This window comes from Diaporthe citri, assembly GCF_014595645.1.
Source record: "Diaporthe citri strain NFHF-8-4 chromosome Unknown scaffold_1, whole genome shotgun sequence".
NCBI classification, from domain to species: Eukaryota; Fungi; Ascomycota; class Sordariomycetes; order Diaporthales; family Diaporthaceae; genus Diaporthe; species Diaporthe citri.
Window position 1 is genome coordinate 8,390,094 of NW_025064846.1, and position 15,112 is coordinate 8,405,205.

The 15,112-nt window shown below is 57.2% G+C and overlaps 4 protein-coding genes across 4 annotated transcripts; 1 reads left to right on the forward strand and 3 right to left on the reverse strand.

The window, feature by feature from the left end:
• Positions 1–628: 628 nt before the first annotated feature.
• On the reverse strand, positions 629–3,964 carry INS49_002158 (uncharacterized protein; the record flags this gene model as incomplete). The annotated part of the gene is made up of 1 exon (XM_043162972.1): positions 629–3,964. The coding sequence occupies one exon, from the start codon at positions 3,962–3,964 to the stop codon at positions 629–631; it is 3,336 nt and encodes a 1,111-aa protein (XP_043031478.1).
• Positions 3,965–10,120: 6,156 nt separating this feature from the next.
• On the reverse strand, positions 10,121–11,181 carry INS49_002159 (uncharacterized protein; the record flags this gene model as incomplete). The annotated part of the gene is made up of 2 exons (XM_043162973.1): positions 10,121–10,944; positions 11,007–11,181. The coding sequence occupies 2 exons, from the start codon at positions 11,179–11,181 to the stop codon at positions 10,121–10,123; spliced, it is 999 nt and encodes a 332-aa protein (XP_043031479.1).
• A 207-nt stretch (positions 11,182–11,388) lies between these two features.
• INS49_002160 (uncharacterized protein) lies at positions 11,389–11,770 on the reverse strand (the record flags this gene model as incomplete). The annotated part of the gene is made up of 3 exons (XM_043162974.1): positions 11,389–11,434; positions 11,506–11,560; positions 11,632–11,770. The coding sequence occupies 3 exons, from the start codon at positions 11,768–11,770 to the stop codon at positions 11,389–11,391; spliced, it is 240 nt and encodes a 79-aa protein (XP_043031480.1).
• Positions 11,771–12,215: 445 nt separating this feature from the next.
• Positions 12,216–14,790, forward strand: INS49_002161 (uncharacterized protein; the record flags this gene model as incomplete). Its single annotated transcript, XM_043162975.1, has 2 exons — positions 12,216–13,670; positions 13,732–14,790. The coding sequence occupies 2 exons, from the start codon at positions 12,216–12,218 to the stop codon at positions 14,788–14,790; spliced, it is 2,514 nt and encodes an 837-aa protein (XP_043031481.1).
• Between the last annotated feature and the right edge of the window lie 322 nt (positions 14,791–15,112).

Genomic DNA, 15,112 nt, shown 5'->3' on the forward strand with positions numbered 1-15,112 from the left:
TTGAGAGGCCCCGGAGGTGCAGTGCAGTGCAGTGCAGGGTACCTGGGTGTAGTGGGTTCGGCAGCCAGGGCCGACCTGGCTTCAGCGGGGTGGCACCCGCCACGTGGGCGGGTAGCGGCTGGGCTCGGCTGGCGGAGCACAGATTACAGCAAGGCTGAAGCTTGCGCGGCTGGACAGGAATCATCCCAGCTGCGGAGGTTGGGGCAATGCTCAGGCGGCTTGTGACCGCCCAGGCGGCCGCCCGCTTATAGATACCTGAGCTGGCATTTTCACAGGACTCCGAAGGGGAGAAGACGTGTGGTGCAGAGATTGGCTGGCCTTTTATGCTATGCTGTTTATTACAAAGATGCTATTGCAGTGAGTGGCACTGATGTCAATGGTCTAACGGCTATAACGAACTTCCTCCAAATGCTCCTGCTCCCAGCACATCACACACAACACGAAAACAAACAAACACCATGCTATGCAAGCCCGTCTTCTCTAAAGATTGTTTGTCACGGGCAGTCTTCCCCGACTCCCAGCACCATGGTGAGTAACGAACGTATGCCGCAAAAGGCAGAAATGAAGGAAGCCATGGTATCGTCAGTCAGTCGTCCTCCCCGTCGTGTCAGGTCATCCACCTTCTCATTCAGTCGGATCCATAAAACGCCGTCGCGTACACGTTTTCCGACTCCCACTTGAGGAAGTCGCCCAGGTCGTGCCCGAGGTTGTAGCCCATGGGCACGTATTCCTTGCTGCCGTCCACCCCCGTCGTCATGACGAGATCCAGCATCGGGCTTTGCGGGAGGCTGTCCACGCCCTCTCTCAGCTTGACTCGTCCCCCTTCCACTCCCTCCACTCCCTCGGGCGACGGCTTGGGGCTCCCACGCTGGAGCGTGTTTGCCTTGTCCACGTCGATGCCCGGGCCTTGGTATCTCTTGGGGTGGCCCTCGAGGGTCCACCTCTTGATCCCGCCGCCCGTGTAAAACCGTGCCGCGTCGAAGGGGCGCGTGTTCCAGAACCCCGACGGATGCTCAGAGTTGATCGGGATCGGCATGCTCTGCACCTGCAGCATCTCCTGAACCTCCTCACTCACCTCCCCGCTCGACCGTGCCGAACCCGAGCATGAAGAAGAGATGCTCCCGTTGACAATATGGTTGATGCTGTGGTTGCGGGACGGGTCGTGGAACGACCGGCTGCCTGACCCAGGCGGGCTGATCGCCGACACTTGCGCCGGGACATAAGGCATCACTGGGCTCATCGTCGGCGCCTTCTCCTCCGACTTGACCAGCGCCCCCAGCGCCCCCGAGGGAAGCCCAAAGCCCTCGAGCCAGTCGCACAAGTCATCGACCAGCTCTTCCTCAGCGTCACGAGCGCAGAAGTCACTAGGGTCGCTGAAGAAGTCCCCTGCACCACCCAGGATGGCCATCTGGAACGCCGTCCAGTCGAGTGTCTCGTCTGGTGAGGAGAGCAGCTTCGACTCGAGAGAATTGATTGTCCCGGCGTTGACGAGATCAGCCTTGGCGAGGCGGATACGCCCATGTTCAAAGGACGGCATGTTCACAGTGAACGGTGCTGACTTGAAGAACAAGTACTCGTCGTCTTCCTCAAAGTTCGGCGTATCTAGGGGGCTCAGCCGTGGACTCGGCTGATCCATGTGCATCTCGGATGGCCTGCGCTCATTCTGAGATTTTGGGTAGCTATGCTGGCTTGGAGGCGATGTGATGCGCACTTCAGGGATGGTAGGCAGGATGGGGACGCGCGAACTTGACGAGTTTCCGCGCTTGTGTGTAGGTCGTTGCGGCGAGTCTTTGACTGGCGGGTCTGGGAACGAGTGGCTTTTGAAGAATGTGGTGGCGTCTTCATCTGGAGACGGCACCGATGCGGGGAAACGCGCAGCAGAGGCGTTGGGCGATGGCTGCGGGGGGGTAGGAGGAGGTGTCGCCAACGGCGTCTGCTCCTGTTTTGGAGGCCACATCGCGGTCGTGGGCGTCTTGGGCTCAGTTGGGTCTGACTTCCGTGAAGCGTCTTTATCGAGGTCAAAGGTGGACGACTTCGGTGTCAGTACCTCGGCAACGGGGGACAGAACTCCCAGGCTTGCACCCGAATTCCCAATCCTCGATGGCAAGTCCTGCAGATGGAATGGCTCGACAGGCGTGTTCACGCTGTTGCTATCGGAAACGGTCCCTCCAACGCTCCCGGCGGTGCTGCGCAACGACTCGTTGGAGTTGGACCTCCTGGTCTCCGCCTGAGCCTCAGCCTGAGCCTTCGCGATCCTGCTCTGTCTGTACTGCTGGACCTGGCCGGGCGTTATCACCTCATCAGCCTCTATCTTGTGGAAGCCGAAACGGCCGCGTGACCCGTTGAACAGCTTCTCGGTGACGTTGTCTGCTTTCAGGTTCCACCGAGAAAGCGAGCGGTACGAGTTTTGCTGCCGCTGAACGGTGCTTCCGCTACTTTCTGCACTCGATGATGACGGGCCAAAGGTGCTTGCTTTGGCAGTGGGTGCTGGTGTGTCGGGCCAGGTCGAAGTGGTTGGTGTTGGTGTTGTTGCTGAACGAGGCGTCCTGGGTCTTGCAGGCGACTTTCTTTTGGCCTTTTTGATAGATGTTGCATGGGTGGGCGACCGGAGCATGTTGTCCGACGATGACACTGGGGATTTGTTCTTCCTCGGGAATGAGGTGATGCTCCCGCGGCCGGGTGTGGGAGAGATAGGAGACGTCACCACGGAATCTTTTCGGGCGCGGGACAGTGGGGCTTGGTAAGTGGTGGACGGCAGCGTCTGCAACAGTGTGGTGTCTAGACTCTTGGTCTGGATCTGCAATGCCTGCGATGCTCGTTGCAGCTGTTGTACCTGTTCCTGCAGCTCCTTGGACTGAGGGTGCGATTGGGAAGCAAGTCTCGCTTCCGCCAAGGCTGTGCCGACAGCTTTGAAGGCCTCGTCGGTCTCCCAGATCAACTGCTGGACATTGTCCGGCAAGTGATCGCAGTTCTGATAATCCTTGTCTTCAAGGATCCCTTCAAAGGTATTTTCATCTTCATCTGATACTTTTGAGGGGCTTTGCACAGCCCTGAGAACCTCCCTAACCCCGACCTTCCTGTCCTTGGCGTCTTGCGTCATGGGCGGGTTCAGGGTGTATGACTCGGCGCTGTTGCCATATCGAGGATCCCGTTGTTGATGGCTGTTCATGGCTGCCGACTTCTTTTCTGTGGTGATGGCGGCTGAGCTGAGAGTTGTCTTCGTGGTGGTGGGCGTTTTGACATGTGAGGTGTGGCTGCTGTTGGTCGCGGACGTTGGTTGTGGAGACGATGTCCCATCCTGATCACCACGAGCCAACCCGGGACTCGGTGAGGCAGGAATCAGGAATGAACGACCATCATGTGACGGCTTCTTTGTTGCCCAGGTTGGTGTTGCCACTGGACAAAGAGCACCGCCGCGTGGGCTTACCCATCCAGCCGTCATCGTTGGTGTTGAAAGGCGAGGCTTTGAAGGTGTGACCGCGGCAGCAGAAGGGGCAGCCTTTGAGTCGGAATGATGCCGTTGATGGCGGTGATGCCGTTGGCTGCAGTCACCACCACTGCAAGAAGACAAAGAACCGTCCGAAGAGTGCGAGTGTGGTGTTCCGGGACTCACGAGACCCGACAGGGCCGATGCTGGCAGAGGCGTTGAGATCCTCCTGCTCGCACCGCCGCTGTGCACCACGACACCATTGCTGCCGTGTCCAACGACCACGATGGGCTTGGGGACCTTCTTATACGTTTTCCGCTTCGGCGACGAGTTGCTGCTCATCCATGACGACCGGCTCTTGTGCGCATGGCGGAGCTCCTTTTGAAGTTGCTGTTGCTGGTACTGCTCCAGTTCATATTGCATCCGGATCGTTTTGGCGCTGGAACACTCAAAGGCATCTTCGTTGTCACTATCTGACTCGGGCCATGTCTTCCGTTGCGTAATAAGTTTGCGGATGCTGAATCCCGCACGAGACATTCTCCTTCTTCTTTCGGACACACGCCCTCGCCCTTCTCGCTTCAGAGGTCGTCTTGCTTACATGCGACAGTGCTGGATCCGGGTGGCGAGAAGAGAAAAGCAGGGAAGAGGAGACGGAGGTGGACTGATAGCCTCAAGTCACATGGCAGACATATATGACAAGGTGGAGAGCGCTCGAAGTCGGGGCTTTGCGCACACGGCGTGGGCCTAAACAAGCGTGGAAGCACCCGTGGCTGGATCCAGAGGGCGATATCGAAAGCTTGGTTCGCCCTTTGACGGATGTTGAGGAAAGTAAAATCCAGTCGATAGTCCAAGGTGAGCCTCAAGGTTGAAAGGTGAGTGCGGAGGCGCCGGGGGGTGGACTGGGTTACACGTCGAGCAGGCAAGGACTTGAGAAGGAAGAGCAGCGATGGGTGGGATGGACTGTCTTTTACCCTGGACCCAGGATCATCCCAACTTGCACGCTTGGGTTGCATCGGTCAACACAGGTGTGGTGCAGACAGCCTAGCCTGATTTCAAGCCCTGCACCTGCCGACCCGTTCCACGATCAAGACCTGCCTGTCTGCCTGTGCTGCATCAAGCAGCCCCGGAGTGTTCCACGGTAGGTGGATATATGCAGCTCAGCAGCATGAATGGCCCACTTGCAGCGGGGCAGGGCTCGCGCTGAGGTACCGGGCGAGGTATCGGGCGGTAGGTGGGCCGGTGAGCAAGCAGCTATTTCCAGCCCTCCCTCGACTAACATCGTATACTTCTGCAGCGGGCTTACACACTCCTCCCACCACCACATCAAGTGAGAACCTTCAGCAGTCCAGCTGCGAGAATGCCACTGGTGGAGGCTGGATGGTCTTGGCCCCCCTCCCCTCCCACGACCCGGGCAGGGGGTGGCCTTCCTCCCTGCGGGTCGACTCCAGGACTCGTCCTGTCAGCTGCAATGGTCCAAGACGGGAAGGCGGGCAGGGGTGTCCCTCGACAGGGTCTGCCCTTGACCAGCCGTCTGCATGGTGGCTTAAACTAGAGAGGCGATGCCTTGCTGCCGAAGATCGACCTTTGCGCCCCGCGAACCACCCGATTATTTTTATCCCCAGTTGGTCCTGCACCAGCCGGCCCGCCTTTTAGACTCTCCGCGCGCCCCCGTCTCGAGCTTCAATCCTTACTCATGCGCTCTTGTGCAGGTCGGGTCCCAGACAGGGAGAAGGCATTGCTGATCGCCGCTTCAAGGGACCTTGAGCTGAGGACGGAGATGCGTCAATTCTGAACGAACTGACGGATTGCGATATTTCCACTTCGCAAGCTACCGATGACGGTGCCGTCGCAGTGAGCGCAAGCAAGCTCGCAGCCGAAATGAGAGCCCCAGTCTCCCTGCCAGCAGGCTGGTGACAGGCAGCCGTGTCTGTTCCGGTAGCCGAGGCCCGGATGGATTGCCAGCCACGTTCCGTAGACCGTCGGCCTTCAAGACCGCAGACCCTGATCGAGAGCTTGGCGCTGCACAAAGGAGCGTAGGATCCCGTGGAACGGCCGTCGTACTCTGCAAGAGCCTTTGGGCCAGACGAGATCCAAGACACCGGAGAATGGATTGGAAGTTGGCTGCCACCAGGTCCTCTCCGTGCCCTTCTCGCTCCTCACCCCACCTGCTCCACCTGACCCAGGCGTGGGGACTGCCAAGACTGGACCCAAGTTGGGGTCGAGGACGGCGCTTTCACAGGCCCTGAGTAATGATAAGGACAAGGTGATGGACTGGGAGGCGGGACGGGAAGAGGCGGACGGGAAGACGGTTGAGGTTCGTGTGCCTGACCTGATCGAGTCTTGACCGTATGTGAGCCTGCTCCGCCATGTTCCACCAGGCCGATAGGTGCCTCTAGCGTTGTGATTCCAGCAGCCTGCCGTCACAAGACCGGCGTTCGCAGCCACGGACGAATGCAGATGCAGCCTTGTAAGCGCTCCTTCACTGCTCAGTGGGGATCACTCGATCCCTTGTGCTACCCATTGCAGTCGGTCCCCCGTGGTGAGCTGTGCCGCGACGTCATCATTTCTGCGTAGGAGGGCTTCCGTCCCAAAGACCCAAATCCTGGGTTCGGTCGGCCGAACCTGTCACAGTGATACAGATCCTTTGGCTCTATCATCTCGAGCCTTGGAATGGTCGTAGAGCGGAGCGCAGCGCAGCATTCACGCATATCGATGGATGGAAGACACTCGTCCTCAGGGCCGACAGGCGGGTACACACCAGGTCTGATGCGGCATGGGGCACAGCCAACATGACTGTGGGGGCCATTGACCCTTGTGCACTAGAGGTGGTACAAGTGCGCAGTCTACTGTGGGTTGTGCGCGTGCTGTAATAGAGAGAACCAGGGCGATCTGCTTGGACGGGAGCATGCCATGCATCCTCGGCCGGCCCATCTATGGCCTGGCCTTGCTGGCGCGGCCTGGCATGCTGAGACCAGTTGGGCCCGTCGACCTGGGAATGAAACGAAACGGGAGACGGGATCGCTGGCCAGTCTCGTGGCGACCGCATCTGAATCCGGCCTTGGCCTAGAACAACCTGTCGGAGAACCTCTTGATGGTTGAAACTGCATGTGGTCTGTGTTTCTGGGGAGAGCCGGTCTCGTGCTCCACTGCGACAAAGTGTACGAATAGAGGTGAGTGTGTGAAGGGTGGGTGTCACGACATCCAGACCTTGGGGCCACCGGACAAGAGTGGCAGACGCGCTCCGATGTGAGAAGGATTTCTGTTGGTCAGAAGGTCCTGTTGGTCGGCGAAGCAGTCGGGCCAACAGGTAGACTGATCTGATCTACCTAGACTCGAGAGCGGGAGGCGAGGCCAGGCGAGGTGAAGCGAGGTGAGGATGCGATGGCTAGATCCCAGCGCGTCTTTTTCTTCCAAGGTTTGCGAGATTAGTTGGTGGGAACAGCAGTCGACGTCGGTGGTTCTCGTCCATCGCTGATTCCTTTTCTTCGCTAGACTAGACCACATGCATGATCGTCGATGGACTCGAAAATGGATGGGACAATGATAGCCATTCTTGATCCTGTTTCCGGATTAGACCCGCCGTTCGGTGGAGCCCAACAACGACCATCGACCAACCCTGGCCCGGGTGCTGGTGCCAAAAGCTGGGCGTTTACTGTACAGCATGTGCATTCCAATTGCAGCCCTCCGGCGAGAGAATGATGCAGCTGTGCAGTTCAGTGCAGTGTACCTAGGTAGTGCTAGGTACAGGGCCTGCAGGTATCCAGCAGCACCAGCCTCCATGTGGACAGTGCCTCGCCGTCCCGTGCCGCAAACCCCCTGGCCCCGTTCCGGCGGACAGACATGCCTGATCTGATCTTGTCATTTCCGTTTTAGACCAGATCGATCCTCTACTGCAATTCAACTCCACCTCACCAACAACCAACAGCAAACCAGCCAACCAGACCAGACCAACACGCCGGCCGGCTGATGGACCGTCAATGGCCGGCTAAGTTCCGACACAGAGGGCATGAAAACAAACGGTCACTGCCTGGGCAACCAACCAGGAAAGGCAAAAGGACCACCAGCACCAGCATATCACACACACAAATGCGACAAGCGCGATGGATGCATTAGTCTGAAGGCCGGTCGCGGCTGTTTCTATCCCGATAAGCGCCAAACTCGACGACCCATCCACCACTTCACCACCCATCAGAGGATTCTACAAGAGAGGCTTGGTTCCTGGCTAACCGCGTCGTCAAACGCAGTCATCGCCACTGCCACTGCTTTTGCCTGAAGAGGCTGCCCAGTCTCCTGTCTTGCACGCTCTTTCTGCACACAGGAACCAAGGATGCTTTTTGAGCGCCTTCAGGACCTCCCCGCGAGTCCTTGTGCCAGGTGGTCAGCTTCTCCAGATCTCCCGGTCCGTCCGGGTCCCCTGAACGGCCTCACTCACTCAGGCACGCTTGAGCGTATCCCGAAATAGCAGCATGGGCAATGGAAACTAATAGCGATGCGGATGCTAATTGGGACCACAAGCAAGCTCAACAGACCAGCAACCTCCACGCTTCAAAGTTTGGTCACGTACGTCACAGCACCGCAATCTACGCTCCCTTCCAATTAGATGACTGACCCAATGATTGGGCTGCGTCCTACAACCTACTCCCAATGCAAGTCGCACCTCGCTTTGATGTTTGTCACCAACAGAATCCTCTCCCTCGCTGAATGGGGAGGGCGCCCATCATTGGCGAGCAAACCAGTGCCTGGCATCGGCAGCCCAGGGATCCGTTCCATTCTGATATTCCTTGCACAAAGGACCTCACAAACCAGAGAATTGCCCGAGCTTGGAAGATGGTCATTTCAAATATCACAGCCTGAAGTTCGGTGTCATACATCCTGTACAGGCGGATCGTCGGTATCAACTGACCAGTAGTCAAGCTTGAGATAATGTCTTGGTACTGTCAGTGCAAAAGCATGCTGGCCTGCCCATCCAACAATGCGGATGGTGGTGCCTAAACATTGGTGATAAATCTGCAACCTCGCGCCTTTCAGCCACAATGTTGAATGTTTCGTGAGACCATTTCAGCACACATGTGCGAGGGTATTTCTAACAGCGCGGTACCATGTTGGATGTGTGAGCCCCCAGCCTCTATCCACGCCACCTCCCGACCAAGTTCCAATTTTCATGTGTGCGACAGCTTGTCTTTCCCGCAGGACTGCACGAATACCTTCTTAAGGCCTGCTGTGCCGCGTTTTGACCTTCAGCAGCCCATCCTTCCTCTCCGAAGTCTCCGAAGAGCCTCATGGATATACATTAGGTCCTAACCACGGTCAGTCTCATTGGCTCAAGCAGCCCTGGTGGGTTTCAAAGGCAACCAAGCGGCGTCACCTTGGCGTACAGAATATCTTGCTTAGTCCAGACACATGTGCCTCATCCGCCATCCCATAGAGAGGTCACTACCATGGCCTAGACGGCGGTGGCTGCGAGGACCCGGTGGCAAAGCAGAGGTGGCAACTTGGAACTTTTGAACGGTGTTTCCGGATCGTCCGGCTCTGCGTTGGACTGGTAGGCTCAAGTCTCGTGGTGTCTCGATATTCATGACGACATTGTTCTTAGCAACCTTGGTCAGATATCTGACCAAGCGTTGCGCCCACACGGATGCGACTCACGCCGCCAGAATTGCGATAATATGCAGCACCATTATACCGTCTCAATATGCCACGACCGGGGCGCCAGCAAGATGGAAGGGGACTGTTCCTATTGGTCTGTAAATGGAAGCCCTAGGCCTCGAGGATTGGAGGCGAAGCTCAGCAGGTAAGCTGACGGTATCCCCAAAAGGGCCTATGTTGGCCACCCGTTCTTAAGATTACAAGCGGCTCTTAAAGGGAGCGACCGTAGGAATGGGGTTTCTCTGTGGAGCTGGTCAACGCCGTAGGCTCAAGATCAAAAATAAAACAAAACAAAACACGCTTCACCTGGCTCTTGTGGCCCGTTTGAGACCGTGAATGCCGCTCACCACGATGCAGACTCAGACAATCTTGAAGGCAACGTTGGGGCTAGATTACGTGTGCCGTCGCCGTCGATTCCGAAGCGCACCCAGTCGGTCAGTCCAGTGAGACACCGGGGACGGCGACGAGTAGTTGTCACGCAAGGACAGCACACAATCTCATCGCTTACCGTGAGAGGACGCGTGGGCTGGATCCGGCGATCGACAAAACTCGCCCGGCCCGGACAGAGATGGACGGCAGTCATGCAATTTTGCGCAGGCTGCCCCAGAAAAATTGGGTGCAGTGCCCCTCTTGGCCCTTTGGCGGTCCTGCATACTACCCTGCCGCCGGGTGTGCCGCTTACGCCTTCCTGCACGACGCTCCGGCTGAGCCTCAGCTGAGCACACCATCCCAGACGGGCGATGTGCTTGTGCGGCTGTAAGAGCCCACTTTTAGATGCAGGTGCCGTTGAAGGGACATAGGTTGCGAGCTGGAATTAGGCGTAGATGCAAACTTCACGGTAGCGAGCTGGGACCTATGGAACGCGATCACATTGTATCAGGAGGCGGTAAAGGCTCCGAGACGTGAGTGACATTATCCTCCTGAGTCTATCTTTCGCCTACGGACAGTAAGAGCTCGGTCTTTGGCCATTATGCCATCTGACTGGACCGAGCAGTGAGCTGTGATAAACAAGACTCGACAATCGCGCGCGTTCTCGAGCAACCGCCCTCACTCCTCGGCTTCTTCTTCATCCCCATCGTCAACCTCCTCGTCCTCCTCATCCTCCTCGGAAGTAACGTATGGGACAAAAGAGAACATGAGGAAATTCGATCTGCTGCCCTCCACCTCCACTATGAATTGCATGCTCAGGACACCCTGCCCGTCGCCCCGAAGACTGACCTTACTGGCAAGGCGCATCGCCTCGATGGCGGTCTTGATCATGTCAAACTTGAAGCTCTGCACCCATTTTTCCCGCACGGTGAACGTCTCCAGCAGATCCCGTCCCTTAGCGAAATCCACGCTCGATCCGCCGAGCGGCCCTGTGCATGACAGTCGGAGGTACGGCTCCTGCCTCGACGTCGCAATGACAAGCCGGGTAGGGTTAGAGTGCGCCATCTCGGTGAGCGCGTCCAGCAGCCAGCGCGACTGCATGATGATCTTAAATGCGATGTCATCTCTGTCAAAAGGAATATCCTCGGGCGCCTCCGGCAAGTAGGTGTTGAGGTTGCAGGTAGTGTTGACGCCAGTCTCCTCGAGGATGACGCTGAAAGAGCCGCCCTCCTCCGGGTACGACAGGACACAGGTCCCTGTCATGCCGAGGGTCTGATTGCTAAAGGCATCGGGGCGATAGTTGCGTAGGTTGCTGCGGTAGGGGTCTGCTTCGGACTTGGCCTGTCGCGCGGCGGCGTCAGAGGCGCCAAAGATCTGGAGCGTCTCCAGGAATGCGGCCAAAGAGATCTGGAAGCTCGGGTAGACTGGGTCGCTCCCATCCTCAGGCTGGGGCACGTTAAGAGAGAAGTTAGTGAAGAGGGATTTGTCCAAGCTTGCGACGCCTAGAAACCTACGGTCAGCAGTTCGTCCTGGAGAGTGCATACAACGACAGTATTTGACTAACCTTGCGTCACTCGAGATTGATCAGCTGCGAACTTGATAAGCTCCTCCGTAATCTCGACATGGACTTTGTTTGTGAAATTGATGCACTTGAGCATCTGCTGAATTGGCCTCGTCGAACTGGCGAGCGCGCGGAACAGAGGGGGCGCCTGCGTAGGGCGAGGAGTTGAAGTTGCCATGATGAAGAATGATGATGAATGTGATATTGAAATGAAGGGGTTCTTTGGATAGCCGGATGCGATTATGGTCATACACAACTACTGTGGACGCAGAGTGTCAAATCAAGGTTGGTTTCTTTTTGCTGGTCAATCTATGGTATTGGACACGACGCCGCCCGCTACGGCCTCGCCTCGTCGTGCCTGGGTATCTCGAGAAAGTTTGGGACCTCAAACGTAGACGCCGACCGCACAGAACATGTAGACGGTTCCCACTCTGTGAAGCATTGTCAGACAGGTCGCTCGCTATACAGTTGCGAATAGGATAGGAGGAGCGAGCAGACGTACGCGATGGCCAAAGAAGCTGGGATTCCAATGACGGGCACGTTGACTGCAGATCGGTCTGAAGGACACATTCGTAAGCTTGGGCACAGCACGTATGTGTGTATGCAATTGGAAGCGCTGGTTCCTTACTGAGGGCAAAGATGCCGAAGGAGAAGAGACCCAGAAGGAGGAGCACGAAGGCGACGAGGAATTGAGTGCCCTTCCCAACGGTAGGAAGGAAAGGGTTGCCAGCAGCGGCTTGCCAGACGTCAATGAGCGTCGAATCCATGGATTTGGATGGTTGTCGTCGGTTGGTTGGTTGGTTGGCTGGCTGGTCGGGCTGGTGGATGGTGTCTGGACCCCGGCTCTGGGTGTGCTCTGGGTGCTCGCGATGTGGTGTTCCCGGCAGGTGAGCTGTGAAAGTTCGTCAAGGCAGGTCGCAGGTGATTTGTTTTGCTGGAAGTAGGCAGAAAACCGTGAAATTTTCTCTGTCCTTCTTGCTGGTCGTCTGCACAAAACACGAGCTTGCACGTAAGGTTGGTCGTGGAATAGCTTGCTGGACAACACGAGTTCACAAACCACATCACCATCACCCAGCAATCGATAGGTGGCAGCTTGGCAAGCAATTACCCACCCCTGGGGCCAGCTGGGTACGACGCTTTACCCAGAATCGCTTAGCGCCCCCTCCTGACCCCAACGTCTGGACGTACCCACGCACGGCTACGGACGAGAAGATGCCTGTCGGAGGCTGGAACGGTGGCCACTGGAGCCCCAATCTCAATCAGGGCGCCAGTGGTTACAATGGCCCTGACAGGACTCCACCGTTTCAAGAATGGAGGCATCTCACGATTGACGAGCAAATCCAACGCGCAAGAGAGTGGCGAGCACAGCACTCGACAAACCTACAGCCTTCAGGCTCCTCAGCCCCGGCCCCGATCTCCACTCTCTCCTCCACCCCGGCCCGATCGTCGTCTCCCCACGCCCTTCCATCGCGTCCTACTCGACCTGGCCCCGTCACAGTAGCGCCCGAGCGCTCAACCGCGCCTTACCCCGACCCTCAACGCCGTGCGCAGCGCGAGCTGACATTCGGTGGCCATCGTACACCTGGCCAACCTTCTGCCACACCGCAGTTCGGCAACGACCAGACCTTCAGCGGACAATCGTTTGCACCGTGGTATCCTGGTGTCACCCAGGGGGTTCCTACTTCCAGTAACCAGTCCATCGCGACACCCGGTCCTCGCTTGGACCCCGCTACCGCCGCCGAGACCGACACATTTGCTTCCGTCGCCGTCCACCCCGCCGCCGTCCCACAGCAAGGCCGCTCTGAACGCGAGTCTTCCTTTGAGGAGGACTACAAGCTCTGGGAATCCCAGGTCGTCCACGGCCAACCCCCGGTCCCGACAAGCCACATTCTCGTCCCTCGCGTGCCTGCCCCTGGTCCGCCAACCACACCCTTCTTCGTCTCCTCGCCTCCCGCGACACTCAACGACGGTCACACGATCGCGTCGCAGACTCCGACCTCTCATCCAGCTTCATCGACCCCCCTCCGCGCCTTCGAAGGCCTTACAGTTCAGCCTCAGTCGCAGCGCGCCCTCCCCGAAACCCGATCGTCAGTCACAGCGCACCCCGTACCGAGCGCATTCCAGGCACCCAGAACTGAGGAGGATCAAACATCCTCACTCGAGGCTCCCAATCACCCTGTCGCGAGAGATAGACCATCCGGGCCTGGAGAGACTGGTGCTGCGATAGAGTCGAACCCAGTCCACCCAGAGGTGGGAGACGAGCCGAGTGGCTCGACAACGGAAATCGGGACAGCATCGGATGACCCTGCCGTTCAGCGTGCCATACGTGACGTCGAAGCCCAAATTGAGGAACTTGAATTCCAGCCCCTTACAGCACCAGTGAAAGAGCCGCCGCCGCCGCCTAGCGACAGTGAGGGTGTCAGCAAGAAGACAGCCAAGAATCGAGCTAAGAAGGCCAGGCAAAAGGAGAACAGAAAGGCGAAGAAAGCTGCAGCCGCCGCCGAAGAGCCCGAAGACCATACAGATCCGGACAGGATGAAGGACGACGGCAAGAGGAAGGCGACCGAGGACCCTGCGTCCCCCGCTGCGGCCAAGCGCGTTAAGCACGACGACTCGGCTGAGCCTCCTCCAAAACCAAAGATGGCTGTCATTCCATTCCCTGAGAAGGTATGTCTTGAGTCTGATGCAAGTCTTAGCATGATGGAGTCGATGCTGACTTTAGGTTCAGCCTGCCCAACTCGAGGAGCGTGCCGGTGATATCCAGTTTCGCGTGGTGAACAATGATGGCGACAAGGATAGCTTTATCATCATGACCGGCCTGAAGTGCATTTTTCAGAAACAGTTGCCCAAGATGCCCAAGGACTACATCGCGCGTTTAGTCTACGACCGGACACACGTCTCCATCGCAATCGTCAAGAAGCCTCTCGAAGTAGTGGGCGGCATCACGTACCGTCCATTCAACGACCGCAAGTTTGCAGAGATTGTCTTCTGTGCAATCTCGTCTGACCAGCAAGTCAAAGGCTACGGCGCCCATCTCATGGCGCATTTGAAGGACTACGTGAAGGCCACGAGCCCCGTCATGCATTTCCTGACCTATGCAGATAACTATGCCATCGGGTACTTCAAGAAACAGGGCTTTACCAAGGAGATCACTCTCGACAAGTCAGTTTGGATGGGCTACATCAAAGACTATGAAGGCGGTACCATCATGCAGTGCACGATGCTTGAGCGGGTCCGATACCTTGAGGTCGGCCGTATGCTACAGAAGCAGAAGGAGTGCGTGTTGGCCAAGATCCGCGCCTACTCGAACTCGCACGTTGTCCATCAGCCGCCCAAGCAGTGGAAGAATAACCCATCGCCCATCGACCCCATGAAGATAGAGGCCATCAAGAACTCCGGATGGTCACCGGAGATGGATGAGCTGGCCCGCCAGCCGCGCCACGGCCCCAACTACAACCAGCTTCTACACCTTCTCAACGACATGCAGAATCACCAGAGCGCCTGGCCGTTCCTCATGCCAGTCAACAAGGATGATGTTCACGATTACTACGACGTCATCAAGGAGCCCATGGACCTCTCTACCATGGAGCAAAAGCTCGAAATGGACCAGTACACTACCCCGGAGGACTTCACCAAGGATGCTACCCTGATCTTCAAGAACTGTCGCCAATACAACAGCGAGGGCACACCGTACACCAAGAGTGCCAATAAACTCGAGAAGTTCATGTGGTCCAAGATTAAGGAGATTCCTGAATGGAGTCACCTTGCTGAGAATCAGGGCAAGTGAGAAGCTGCTGTCAACCGTGCTGTAGTCTTCTATATTCAGCATCCTTGTCAAGACGCGACGAGCTTAGTCCGACCGGCGTGGCTTCGAGGGATATCGACCACTCGGCCTACCTGTCTGCGGTCCTGCACGTTTGCTACCTCACTCTGGAGACTCAGCCATCCTTCTTCTGCTGCCCGACTCTTTTCTCCTGAAGCTTTTACTGCTTTTGTCAGTCTTGGTATTCCAAGACCATGACGTTCTAGCGAGGCGTTTGGCGTATTCGAATCTATGCCCGTGGACGAGAAGACGTTGTGGGGAACACTGTATTATTTATCTCAGCTCA